At 65.7% G+C, this 12706-nt stretch overlaps 1 protein-coding gene and 1 long non-coding RNA gene across 2 annotated transcripts; one reads left to right on the forward strand and one right to left on the reverse strand.

Moving 5' to 3' along the window:
- Window positions 1-2443: 2443 nt before the first annotated feature.
- Window positions 2444-5187, reverse strand: LOC127542963 (uncharacterized). Its single transcript, XR_007948943.1, has 7 exons — window positions 5062-5187; window positions 4821-4919; window positions 4548-4647; window positions 3934-4029; window positions 3450-3521; window positions 2821-2954; window positions 2444-2506 (listed from the first exon to the last, which is right to left on the reverse strand). It is a non-coding gene; the product is annotated as an uncharacterized LOC127542963 (long non-coding RNA).
- Window positions 5188-7975: 2788 nt separating this feature from the next.
- LOC127542949 (uncharacterized) lies at window positions 7976-12237 on the forward strand. Its single transcript, XM_051968900.1, has 3 exons — window positions 7976-9271; window positions 10063-10250; window positions 11144-12237. The coding sequence occupies exons 2-3, from the start codon at window positions 10095-10097 to the stop codon at window positions 11924-11926; spliced, it is 939 nt and encodes a 312-aa protein (XP_051824860.1). The 5' UTR covers window positions 7976-9271; window positions 10063-10094; the 3' UTR covers window positions 11927-12237.
- The last annotated feature ends 469 nt before the right edge of the window (window positions 12238-12706 follow it).

Below are 12706 nucleotides of genomic sequence, written 5' to 3' on the forward strand. Positions count from 1 at the left end.
ATTTTCTGAGAGACAGAGGGCTCGGTTCTGCCAGGACTCAGGAGAGCACCCAGATGCTCTCCCTCTGGGCCCCTAGCAGGCAGGACCACTTTCTAATTAGGACCACGCATCCCCCCCCCCCCACTCCAAGCTCCATCTTGGAAGGATGAAGCATGCTTTGGATGGCCAAGAGAGGCTGGGCTGGCCAATATAAGGCACCCAGAAGCCTTCAATTCCAACTCTGAAAGCCTCCTGGGCCTGCTGAGGCTCCGCCCAGGCCGGAGTGCCGGCGCCCCAGGGCGCCCCCTACGTCCCGGAGCTCATCCTCGGGGTGCTGTCCGCCAGTAGCCCCTAGAACCTTGCAAGTCGGAAGGATTCTACTCTCCCGACGAGGCCCAACCATAATTCTCTTGCGTTCCTATTCCAACCCCCTGCAGATTGGGGGAGGGGTGCGGGGACAGACGGACAACAGGACCCCCAGCTCCGACCCGCTCGATCTCTGACCCGGCTGGCTGCGGTTCGGGCCGCCTTTCGGCCATCTCTCCACTCCTCCCCCTGCGAGGATCCCCCCTCCCGGTGGATCAGAGGGTCAGGTTCCAGAACTGGCTTCTAACCACCTGGCATCTAGGACAGATCATTCGATAGGCCTTTATGAGGCACTTGCTGCATGCCGGCCCCGCGCTGGCCGCTGATACAGATACGCTCGCAAGGGAGCGGGTCCCGCCGCCTCCCCGGCCGCTGGGGAGCACCGAACCGTGGCCCGGCTGAGAACGGCCTCCCGCCAAGGAAAGGGAGGCTGAAGGCGGACATCCGGGTTCTCCACAGGGGGACGTGGCAGAAGGCTGGGGGCGGGGGGACGCCGACAGCTCCCCGTTTCCCGGGATCGTACCCGGATTTGTCCGGATCGTCCAGTCCCGCGTCCCCGCGGCCCTAGCGGTGTGTCTGGACCTGCGCATGCGCAACGGGCGTGCGAGGGGCCGGGGAGGGGTAGCTTCTGTATTACGGGTATGGGGGAGGATTGATTTGCACAGCGGAGGGAGGAGCGGGGGAGGGACTTGGTGGCTTCTCCGAGGACCAGGTGCTCGGGGAGCTACCGATGCGTCCCCGCTTGTGGAGCGGCCCTTGGGCCCAGGTGTCCGGGAGAGAGGGCGGGACCGGGCGGGACCGGGCGGGCCCACACCCTCCTAGACTTGAGGCCGGGTGCCTGAAGGCCCAACTTTCTGGGGGACTTTGGGTTAGTGCGGGCGGCCCCGGGCCGCGGCCGGAAACCCAACGCTGGGTGGTCTCGGCAGGGAGAGGAACCGGCGGCCACCGCCCCCCCACCCCAGGGAGTGAGAGAAGGAAAGGGGAGCGCCCCCGCGCCCCCGGCGCCCAAAAGGCGTGTAAGGGAAGGAGAGGGGGACACATTCCACCCCCCAGAGGTAGAGGGGACCCACCAGCCTAGACCTTGGCACACTTGGCCAGCGGCAGCCTTCCCCGGGAGGGGGGAGGGATATGGCCCAGAGGGGCTGCGGCTGCTCCCCAAAAGGAGCGGTGGGAGACTGAGGTACACGAAGCGGAGCCGGCCCCAAAAGGCGCCTAATGGCCTCGAATTCCCCAGGAAAGAGGCAACGCTTCAGCTCGTAGGGATCCCCTTCTCTCCCGGGACAAAGGCAGGAAAGGGGGAAGCAAGAGGAAGAGCGTCCCTCAGAGGAATAACTCAGCCCCCTCAGTAATAATTCGGGCCCCCCCCCGGAGTAATAATTCAGGCCCCTCCTTCCGGAGTAATATTTCAAGTGCCCCCCCTCCCCAAAAATGTTTCAGGCCCCCCTCCGGGATAACACTTCAGGCCGCATTGGGCCAGAATTGAGGAGGAAGTGGGGCCAAAGGGTCCAGGACAGGGCGGCCTCTGGGACTCGGGCCTGGGCGGGACCAGGCGGGAAGGTGAGAAGGCGCGCGCAGAGCCGGGTGTCCAACATCTCAGAGGGGGACCCAGGGGAGGCCAGGGACTGAGCGAGGGGGCGGGGCACCAGGTGACAGGCAGGTCAGCCACAGATGTGATTGGCCCCAGAGGGGGGAAGGAGACAGTGGTAGGAGAAGGGAGGGAGAGGCCCAGGGCTGTGAGGGAGAGGTCGGGTCTCTGGGCTCCCCAGGTATGAGGCTGCAGAACCGGGGGCACCTCCGTGGGGGGGCAGCTCCCCCTGCCCCATCAGTCCTGCCTGGGAGTCCCTGAGGGGGCGGGGAGGGAGGCCCCTCTGGGCAGACACCAGGCCCCGGGCCGGGGGGCAGCCCGGCGGGGGCAGGAAGGAGCCGGAGGCGGAGGACTTCCTGGGGAGAATCGCCCTGAAGGAGACGGGCCTCCTTGGAGCTGTCTGCGCCTGGGAAAGGTCCCAGCTCCCTGCTGGCCCAAGCTCATGTTCCCCCCCCTCCCCCCCCCCCGCCCCCGCCCCCCCAGAGCGCAAGGACCCTCTCGGCACACGGTGGGTTCCTCAGAGGCGTGTTTATTGACCAGATGCATCACGCCTCACAGAGGCAGCCGCCCGGGCACCTGGGAGACAAGGACAGCCATCAGGGGGGGGCACAGGGGAGGCTCGCCGGGAGACGGGAAGGGGAGCCGCTCCGCGGGTCCGGGGCCACATCTGCCCGACGGCAGCAGCCTCGGGGCCCAGGGAGGAGGGGACACGGGGAGCCCACACCCCCAGAGTGCCAAGGGGTCAGGCCGCCGGTGGCAGGGGCCGGGCCCTCCCCTCTGCCCTCTGCCCTGGGAGGCCGGCACCCCCGTCTGGGGTAGAACGTGTCCAGGGGTGGCAGGCAGGCAGAGGAGCCCCCCCCCACTGCCCAGCCAGACCAGCCCCTACTTACTCAGGGTCTGAGCAGGCAGCAGTCGGGCTGGGTCCTAGCGGACCATGCCTCAGCTGACCCGATGTCTGGTGGTCCTTGTGCCCCACAGAAAGGTGCTGCTTCTGGTCCAGCAGGGCTGCTTTCTGCCTCTAGTTCTGGAACACACCCCAGCCCCCGCCAGGGCCCCGTGAGGAACAAGCCCGGGCTGTCCGGGGGCTGCGAGTGTGCCCCGAAGGTGGGGACGCCCCTCTGGGAGCCCTGGGCCCGGGGGCAGGGAAGGAGCTGGGGGCCCCTCGGGGAAAGGAGGGCGCGGCCGGGGCTCTCCCTGCGGGGAGGTCAGGGAGGGGAGGTGCTGCCCACAAGGCGACTGGGCCAAGCCCCCAGAAGCTGCGGCCCAGAGGCCACCCGGCCCGGGAGGCGGGGCTGCCCCCTCTCAGCGCAGGCCCACGGGGCCATGGGGCGGCCTCTCAAGAGAGCCCTCACTCAGAGCGGGCAGCCCCACGGGCGGTGCTCCTTGGCATCTCGGGGCACGCACAGCCCCCCTGGCAGGGCGGCGCCGGGCACCCGGCTACCGGGATGGCAGCCCCATTCTACAGAGGGCACAAGGGGAGCCCGCGCAGGGAGGGAGAGGTTTGCCCCAGGTCACCCACCAGGAAGGAAGGAAGTTGCACAATTAGGGCCAGTCCTGCCCGGGCAGTGCGAGAGCAGAGAGATTGTCATTCCTGCGGGGAGAAGGAGAGAGAGCCTCGGTCACCAAGGGCTCTGGATCCCCCCCACCACACCACAGGGGGCCGGAACGTCCCCCACCGCACCACAGGGGGCCAGAACGCCCCCCACCGCACTGGGCACCAGAAGGCCTGCACTCCGTGAAGCGGGGCTCCCGAGTCCCAAGCTGGGGATGGCCCCCCGGCCAATGGGCCCTCCTGAGCTCCGGGTCTCGGCCCCTCCTCTGCAAAGCAGATGCGGGAAGCCCCCCTGCCCGTGCGGAGGACTCTGGGAGGGACTGGCTGCCGGCCCCCGAGGGACGCCTCCCCGGGGCAGCGGGGGGCGCCCGGCTCCGGGCCAAGGGGGCCGGGCACCCTCGGAGGGGCAGAGCAGAGGGCTCAGGCCAAACGACTGGGCAACGCTTCCTACCTCGGGCATTTCTTCCTAAGCCACCTCAGTGGTTCTCTTCCTCACAGCTGCTGGGTCTGATGGGAGCTGTCAGGGAGCAGGCAACTTCTGATGTGTCTGTAAAGAGCGGGGGGAGGGGGGGTGTGGGAACAGTGCCGGGCAGGGGTCCCGGCCCCCACCCCTACGCGCCTGTCCCACTGATGGGGCTTCAGGGCCCAGGGAAAGAGCAGGCCCGGCACGGGGAAGCTGGCTCTGGGAGTGTGTGCCATGTGTATGGGGGGGCGGGGATTCGTGTGTGTGTGTGTGTGCGTGTGTGTGTGTGTGTGTGTGTGTGTGCTGTGTGCGTGTGCCCCGTGTGTGTATGTGTGTGTGTGTGTGTGTGCCCTGTGTGTGTATGTGTGCCCCGTGTGTGTGTTCCGGGTGAATGTGCCTTGGGGACTTTTTGCTCTGAGGGTGAGAGGTGGCTCTTGTTCTCTATGGGGACCCTTGTGTGCTGTGTGTAGCTCCCCGTGAGCGGGGGGGGTGTGTGTGTGTGAGGGAATAGCCATGGCACACGGGGGGGGGGGGGGCACGGGGGACGGGCTTTCAACAGGGGCCCCAGCGAGGCTTCTGGGAGGGGCGCCCCCTGCTGGTACCTGGGGACGAGAAGGGCAGTTGGTCTCGGCGGAGATCTGTGCTAACGCTCCTCTGGAGCTGCCACGGGGGTCTTGGTGCACTATTCGCACTGGAGGCCTCCTGGGGGACAAAGAGCAGGGGCCCCCGCCGGGGCAGCGGGGGGACGCTCGGGCCCAGCTCTGCCCTCGGCTCTCAGGGGTCCCGGGGGCCTCCTCCTCCCAGGGCAAGGAGGAGTCCCTCCCCCCCTCCCCCCCTCCCTCCCCCCCCCCCCGGCCCGGCCCACACAGTCTCACCAGAGCGGCCTTTCTAGGGTCCCGAGGGCCTTGCCAGCATCCCCACCTGGGTGACTTCCAAGCAGCCTGGCAGCAGCTACAGCCCGGGCCTCCATGAGACTGGGGAGAGGGAGACGGGACGCTGCAGGCCCCGCTCCCTTTCAGGACCCCAGAGCCCTCCTGCCCGTCCATGGCCCCGCGTCTCCTCCCCCGCCCCTTCAGTCCCCAAGCAGTCCCAGGCCCGGGAGCCGGGGGCACTCACTTTCTCAGGTGGCAGCAGAGGCTGGCCCAGCTGACACCCCGGCTGGGCAGGGCAGGTCTGGGCAGCCCCAGACGCCTCACCCCCAGGACTGTGGCCAATGGAACCTGGTTGTGACATCATCCATTGTGACCCACCAGGTCACAGGTCAGGGCGGGGCCAATGGCCACTTGGTGGTGTCAAGGGGGATGAGCGGGGCAGGCTGGGCCCCTCCCCCCAGACCCAGTCCCAGACCCACCCTCTTGGCCCATCTCCCCCAGCTACAGCAGGACCCAGGTCTCTGGGCCTGGGGGGGGGAGCCCAGCCCAGACAATTCCCCACCACCCCCCGTGGCAGGACCCCCAGATGGTACACAAAACACTCACACAGGAAAGGGCGCGGGCCTAAGGGAGAAAGCGGGCCTGCCCTGGGGGGGTTGGAGGGGAGCAGAACTGGAAGCCCCTTCAGGGGTCAGGCTCAGGAAACAGCCAGATCCCTCCTCTCCCCAATGGCAATGCAAATCCCAGGGGCCCTGGGGAAGGCAGAGGCCGGGGCGCCCCTGGGGCTGCTGGGAAACTGTAGCCCTCAGGCAGGGAGCCAGCCAGGGCAGGGGGAGCCTTCGGAGCCCCTGCTGCCCCTGAGCCCATTGGCGCACAGTCTGGGTCGGGACAGCCAGGGAGCCCCCGCCCCGTCTCCCACCTGCTTTCTTCAGGCCTAACTCAGAGGGGCTCCCAGGACAGACCCGCTGGGCTGGAGACCACCACGTTTGTGTGGGTGTTCCTCCCTCCCATTTCCCAGAGTCCCACGGGTCTACAGCCTCTCTCAGTGAAGTTGGAAGGTGGGGGCAGAGAGTTTAGACTAGGGCTTCCCATAGCAAATCAGTCTTTGACCCCCCCACGTCCCCAAGTTCTGTCCCCCAGGAGTCTGTGTCTGTGAAGGAGGAAGCTGGGGGCAGGGTATGTACACCAGGGCTTCACAACCTAAATGAGCCCTTGGATTAGTCACCTCCCCAAGTTCTACCTCCCCGGGCTCTTCCACAACCTTTGTGAAGGGGAAAGCTGGGGGCAGTGTGTCTAGAGGAGGATGTCACACCCCAAGAGAGACCTTGCATTAGCCACATCCCTGAGTTCTGCACCCCAGGGGCGGCGTCCCCTGCTGCCTGTTGGTGGGGACAGGAGTCTGGAAAGGAGGCGGCAGCAGGGGGCAGGGAGAGGGAGGGGCCCAGCCAGGCTGTGCCAGGTTTGGGGGGGAAGAGAGAAAGACAAAAGGCCACAGGCAATTTCACCAGAGAAAGATCTTTATTTTTCTTCTTGAATTGAAGAAAGCTGTTTTTGTTATAGAAGGCAGAGGGCAAAGCAATATAAGCTCAAAGCGAAAGAATCATGTTCCCACTGATAGGTGTGAGGACGGGGGGTGGGAGGGCGATCCGGGCCTTCTGCAGCTCTCGGATGCCCACGGAGGAGACTTCTGCAGGGAGGAGTCTGGCCATGGTTGGGGGGGGGGACCCAAGAGGAAGTCAAGGGAAGAAGAAGGGAAGGATGAAAAGGAAAGAGGAGAAAGATAAGGCCCGTGAGAATGGGCTCTAGTTTTTTCACAGTCCCAATTACATGGTTTCTGGTGGATTCTGGGCAGGAGGGTCTTCAGTTCTTTCATCTTGTTGTCCATCGGGGAGATCTTTGGATCCGAGGGGCCCAGGCAGAGGCCAAGATCTGCCATCACCATCACCAACTGCCGCTCCCTCGGTGCCATGATCCGGAGCCTGGGAGGGGGCCTGCTCGGTGGTTGCTCCTGAGATTTCTTCTTGGGCCTTGATCAGAGCTGCCAGCAGGCCTTCGGTGTTTGCGTGAGATCTTCGATATTTGCCTGAATGGGGCACTGCGTGTGGTCCTCGCTGAGGGTCAGGAGGGATGGGGGCCCGCCTCAGTTGTATACCTGCTCTTTCTTCCATCACCGGCACCAATTAAAGCTCTTGGATGAATGTGAGGGTGTCCATAAGGCCAGCGGCTGTAGGCCATTGGAGATGGCATGACTCCTGGGATCCCCTCCCCCCTGCTACCCAAAACTGTCATGAACAGGTCATGGAAAACAGGGCCCACTCTTGCATAAGGTACTGATTGTGAAGTTGTTATCCCTCGTCCATGACCTGCAGGAGGAAGACGGCCGCCTCCCAGCTGAAACCCCATCATCCCGGGCCAGGCCCCCGCGGGCGGCTGGGGTCCGGGTCTTCTTTCGGCTACTCTCCTCATGGGGATCTGACCAAGAGACAGTTGCAGGGGTCTTAACATAGCCATAATGGTTGGGAAAGTGAGCACTGTTGTATTTCTCTCACCCCACCACTGGCAGCAGCTCCAAGGCAACCAGCCCTGTCATCACTCCAGAGGGAGTGTGACGTAATAAAGGCCCCCTGCCATGATAGCCTCAGAATTGTGGGGGTTGCAGTCATGACACAGTTAAGGGCCCAGCCCCCAGCTCAACTGGCGGGCGAGACCGGGGCTCCCCTCCCCCCAAACGCGGCACCACCCCAATGAATAAAGCACGGAAAGTACACGCACACACTTGTGGAAGTGCCCACTGGGGGGAGCTCGGTCGCGGCCCCCACACCGGGGTTGGGAGGGTTGGGAATGGACCCAGGCCCTCCCATGCCCCCTTCCCGGCCTGGCACTCCCTGGGTTTTGGGAGCACCGGCACGGGGCCTGGCGCCCGGGCAGGGCCTCTCACCTGCATGTTGTTACGTCTGAGGAGTCCTTCCGCATCGGGCCTGACCGTGACTGGCTGCTCCAGCCATGGCCTGGAGGCCCCTCCCCCCATGTCCCGCTCCCCCAGCTGGCAGCCCCTCCCTCAGGCCCAACTGCCCCCGGACCCCCACATGCTGGGGCTCGGCTCCCCGGGGGAGGGGATCTCTGACACCGGTGTCCTGCACCACTGAGCACCAGCAGGCCTGGGGGAGGGCAGACAGGCCGGGGCCACATCCACAAGTGGGCCCCAGCAGCCTTGCAGTCCAAGGGGAGGAGACCGGGGTAACCTGGAGAAAGCCCCAGGTGGGAAGCAGAGCAGGCCTGAGCCTCCCAGCGGGGGGTCTGGCTCCCAAAGCCCCCACGGCCCCTCCCGTCCCCCCAAAGGCGGCCACCCCCGAGGAGGGCCGAGGGGGCTGGCGCCGGCTCCCCGTGGAAGGTCTCTTCCCCACAGGCAGGGCCCGGTCCCACAGCGGGCACTGCCACACAGCCTCCTCCGCCAGTCTGCCCGGGGTCAGCGGCCCCTCCCCCTGCTCCTGGGGCCCAGGGACTGCTGCCCTGCTTCATCTAACAGGAGCTGGCGGCTTAATCTGCTGCCCTGGATTGGCCCTAAGACAGCCTGAGCTAGTTCGCCTGGCGTCCCAGGCCCTCTGGCCATGGGCATTCCTTCATCCGCTATGGGAAGTACCTTTCCCCACTTCCTGTTTCTGTCCAGCCCTGTGAAGATGCCTTTCTTCTTCCGCCAGGGGGCAGTGTGTCAGGGGAAAGTTGCTGCCAAGGTGCGATGGCCTTGGCAACAGTTTGCTTGGGAGGGGGCTGTGACTAGGGTGTACCATCCAGAGCAAGCCCCGGGTTCCCAGCCTGAGGGCCTGGGAAGGTGGGGCGCCCTCCGTGGTTTTAGGGAAGGTGAGGTGTTAAGACAGTGATGAGGTCCGTTTGGACTCCAGTTGTGTTAATGTCCTAAGGGGCACTTGGAGGAATGGCAGTGGCCACTGGGCCAGACGTGGGCGGGCTCAGAGAGAGCTGAGCGTCCTCAGCACAGAGAGTCAGTTAGTGGCAGGGCAAGTACCGAGGTCCCCACAGGAAGGACCCCGGAGCGAGCTGCAGGGGGTCCAAAGGGCTAATCTGGCCCGATGGGGCGGGTCCCAGCTCCCACAGAGCCATAGGGAAAGGGCTCCTGACCAATGTCCTGGGAGCTGCGAATCTACCCTTTGTGTTGCTCACTCAGGCTTTGAGATCATTCCCATAGGCCCCAGGACCCCCTTCACCAAGGTACTGCTTCCTGCCTCTGGGGCCCCTTCCCCTAGTTGGCCCACCCTCTCTTGACCACACAGAGCATTTCGGTTCCGTTGACTATGATGCTGGGGTGGGTGCAGTCCCATGGGCCTAGCTGGGAAGCATCAGTTCAGCTTGGGGCCCACAGGAAGAGGGTCTGTGTGTTCTACTGAGTCCTGTCAGAACCCAACCCTCCATCTCTCAGAAATCAGCCGCTGAACGCTCAGGTCAGCCTGGGAATTGGATAGCACTGGAAATAAGGAAGGGCCCAAGGGACTCAAGATGAAGTGGAGGGAGGAGACAGGGCTACAGGGAAGTCATAGCCCCCTCCCGGGGCACCACCTAGCACAGAGCTACAGGGAAACAAGGAAGAGGGACCAGGCTTGGGAGGGCAGACAACAGGAGGAGCCCGGCCCCAGCGAGGCAGGGAGGGGAAAGCATTCCCCGGGGCCTCACTCTGGCTGGGGGAGAGGGCCCCCGCAGGGCAGGTTTCAGCCAACAGAGTCCCATGCTCCTCTAGGGGGGGACAAGGCCGGGGTGGGGGAGACGGGGCCCCCTAGGGCGGGCTTCCACTGCACAGAGGTTGGAGGGCACTGGGCCGACTCAAGGCCGTTCCTAGGCCTCCGGCTCCCAGGCCACCGTCCCCTGGAGGATGGGGGAGAAAGGGGTTCTGGGGACAGCTGGATTAGCCCAAGGCATTAGCTCCCCCTGAGGGTGCCAGTAGTAGCCGCCGGGCAGTGGGGCCGAGTGAGTGCCATCGGGGAATGGCTGAGAAGGGCCAGGGGACCCCCCTGAGGCAACAGAGGGGACTCAGGGCTCCCTGGAGGGTGGGGCATTTAGGGTTTTTTGGGAGCTCCAAGTCAGGTGCATCAGTTTCATTGGGCACCAGAACCTTAGAATGACCCTAGAAGGTCTAGTTCTCAGTAGGTGTCTCAGCACTGCCACTTGCTTTGTGACAGTGGCTTGAATGAGAAACCACAGCTGAGACTGAGCTGCTGTGGATGGTTTGCATTGTCAGAGATCCCACCCCCAGGGAGCCGAGCCCCCAGCATGTGGTGGTCAGTTAGGGGGCAGTGGAGGCCTGAGAGAGGTGCTGCCAGCCCGGGGGAGCGGGACATGGGTGGAGGGGCCTCTAGGCCATGGCTGGAGCAGCCGGTCATGGTCAGGCCCGATGCGGAAGGACTCCTCAGACGTAACAACATGCAGGTGAGCCGCCCTGCCCGGGCGCCAGGCCCCGTGCCGGTGCTCCCCGAACCCGGGGCCCCTCCCCGACACCCGGGGCCCCTCCCCAACACCCGGGGCCCCTCCCCGGCACCCGAAGCTCAGGGCCGGGACCCCGTCAGACAGCTGGGGACACAGAGAGCTAGCGGCAGGGACGTGGCCTGCCCCCGGGGAGCGCCCGGCCGGGAGGGGGGGGAGGATGGGAGAGTCTGGGCCCGTTCCCGACCCTCCCAACCCCGCCCGCACCCCGGCGCGGGGGCCGCGACCGAGCTCCCCCCAGCGGGCACTTCCACAAGCAGGCCGGGGTTTTTTGTGTACTTTCCGTGCTTTATTCACTGGGGTGGTGCATGTTTTGGGGGAGGGGAGCCCCCGGGCCCCCAGGCAGGTGAGCCCCGCCCCGCAGCTGTCACAGGCTGTTGGGGGTTGGAATGTTATGCTGGTTACAATGGTGACCCTGAGCACTCTGGGGTAACCATGACAGAGGGACCCCCCCCACCTCACAATTCTGCCGGGCAGCCGAGGTGAAGGTTGCCATGAAGCAACAGGCAGGGGCGGGGATGCCCAAGGCCGGCCAGCCCCCCCACTACATTGTGGCCGAGCTGAGGCCCTTTCAACTGCACCCCGGCCACGGCCCTCAGAGAATAGATGGAACACCTGGAGCGCAGCCCGCCCCCAACGCGCGGCCAGCTATGACACAATTTCATGGAGAAACTACCCGCGCCCCCCCGGGAAGCCACGGGCGGGGGAGAGCCACACCCCCCCCAGTGATCTATGCGAGGCTAGCCCCGGCCGCCCCTGACCCCTTGGCCCTGGGTGGGAGTGGGGAAGGCATGCCTGGGGCCAGGCCAGCCCCCATGATCTATGGCCACTGGCCCCAGGCTTATGTGGAAAATCAGCATGGAGCCCTCGTAGGCGCTGGGGATGGGCGCGTGAGAGTGAGCTTGCCCGGGCGGCGAACGCTGTTCAGCCCCGAGCCCCAACGCAGACGACAAGCCATGACTCACATGCGGAGACATCGGAGATCCCAAGGCCTGCCCGCCCTCCTGCTGGCCACGCTGGCGAGAAGCGAGGCAGAGAGCGCCAGAGGGGCCGCGGCCTCCCAGGCTTCCGCGCAGGCCGCCATCGGCGACGGCGGTGGCAGACGAGACCCTGCACGCCGGGCCCAGCGGTCCCAAGATCCCCCCGATGGGCAAGCGCGCGGCGGCGGCGCCGCCAGTGACAATGGCAGCGGCGGCAGTGACAATGGCCGCGGTGGCAGTGACAATGGCCGCGGTGGCAGTGACAATGGCCGCGGTGGCAGTGACGGTGGCAGTGGCGGCGGCGGCGGCGGCAGCGACGGCGGCAGCAGCGACAGTGGTAGTGACGGCGGGGGCATCGGCGGCATCAGCGGCGGCGGCATCGGTGGCGGCATCAGCAGTGGCATCAGCGGCGGCATCGGCGGCGGCATCAGTGGCAGCATCAACGGTGGCATTGGCGGTGGCATCAGCGGTGGCATCAGCAGTGGCATCAGCGGCGGCATCGGTGGCGGCATCAACGGTGGCATTGGCGGTGGCATCAGCGGTGGCATCGGCGGCGGCATCGGCGGTGGTGGCGGCATCAACGGCGGCGGCGGCGGAGCGGACCAAGCTGCTCCTGCACGGAACCCCGCAGGACCCATGTAATGGGCCTGGGACAGGACTGGAGCTCCCCTTCCCCTCACCACCCCTGCCTTTCCCCTCCTCTTCCCCTGCCTTCCTCTGTGGCCCTTCTCTCCCCTTATGTCATCGGCCCGAAGGCGCCCCACGCCAACAGCGCCCCTCTGACCATCCTGACGGGGCAGGAGCCTCCACATTCATCCTCTACAAATCCTTCGCCTGTTCCCACTGTCGAGGATTTATTCTTTGTATTTTAACATTTGTTGCCTTACAACGTACAACTAACGCTAAAAGAGCTTCAGTCCAAGAATAAAAATAAAGATCTTTCTCTGTTGAAATTGCCTTGGTCTTCTTTCCCCCCCTCACCACGGCCTGCCCGGCCTCTGCCCCTGCCGCCCCCGGGACCTCCTCCCTGCCCCCGACTTCCAGTTACGCCCCGATGCCCTGAGAGACGCCCCCATGGGCCGCGGGGGGGCCCCCTGGGGTGCGGACCTTGGGGACGGGGCCGATTCAAGGAGCCTTTGGGCCGGGAAGCCCCGGTCTGCCCCCAGCTTCCTCCTTCACAGAGAAGGAGGGAGACCCCTGGGCTCTGGAAAGGGGGAGGGGGGAAGGCCCACAGGAACGTGGGGGTCTCCAGCCCAGCGGGTCTGTCCTGGGAGCCCCTCTGAGTTAGGCCTGAAGAAAGCGGGTGGGAGACGGGGCGGGGGCTCCCGGGCTGTCCCGGCCCAGACTGTACCGGCGGGCTCGGGCGCAGCGGGGCCCCGAAGGCTCCCCCTGCCCTGGCTGGCTCCCTGCCTGAGGGCTGCA

This window comes from Antechinus flavipes, chromosome X, assembly GCF_016432865.1.
Source record: "Antechinus flavipes isolate AdamAnt ecotype Samford, QLD, Australia chromosome X, AdamAnt_v2, whole genome shotgun sequence".
NCBI classification, from domain to species: domain Eukaryota; kingdom Metazoa; phylum Chordata; class Mammalia; order Dasyuromorphia; family Dasyuridae; genus Antechinus; species Antechinus flavipes.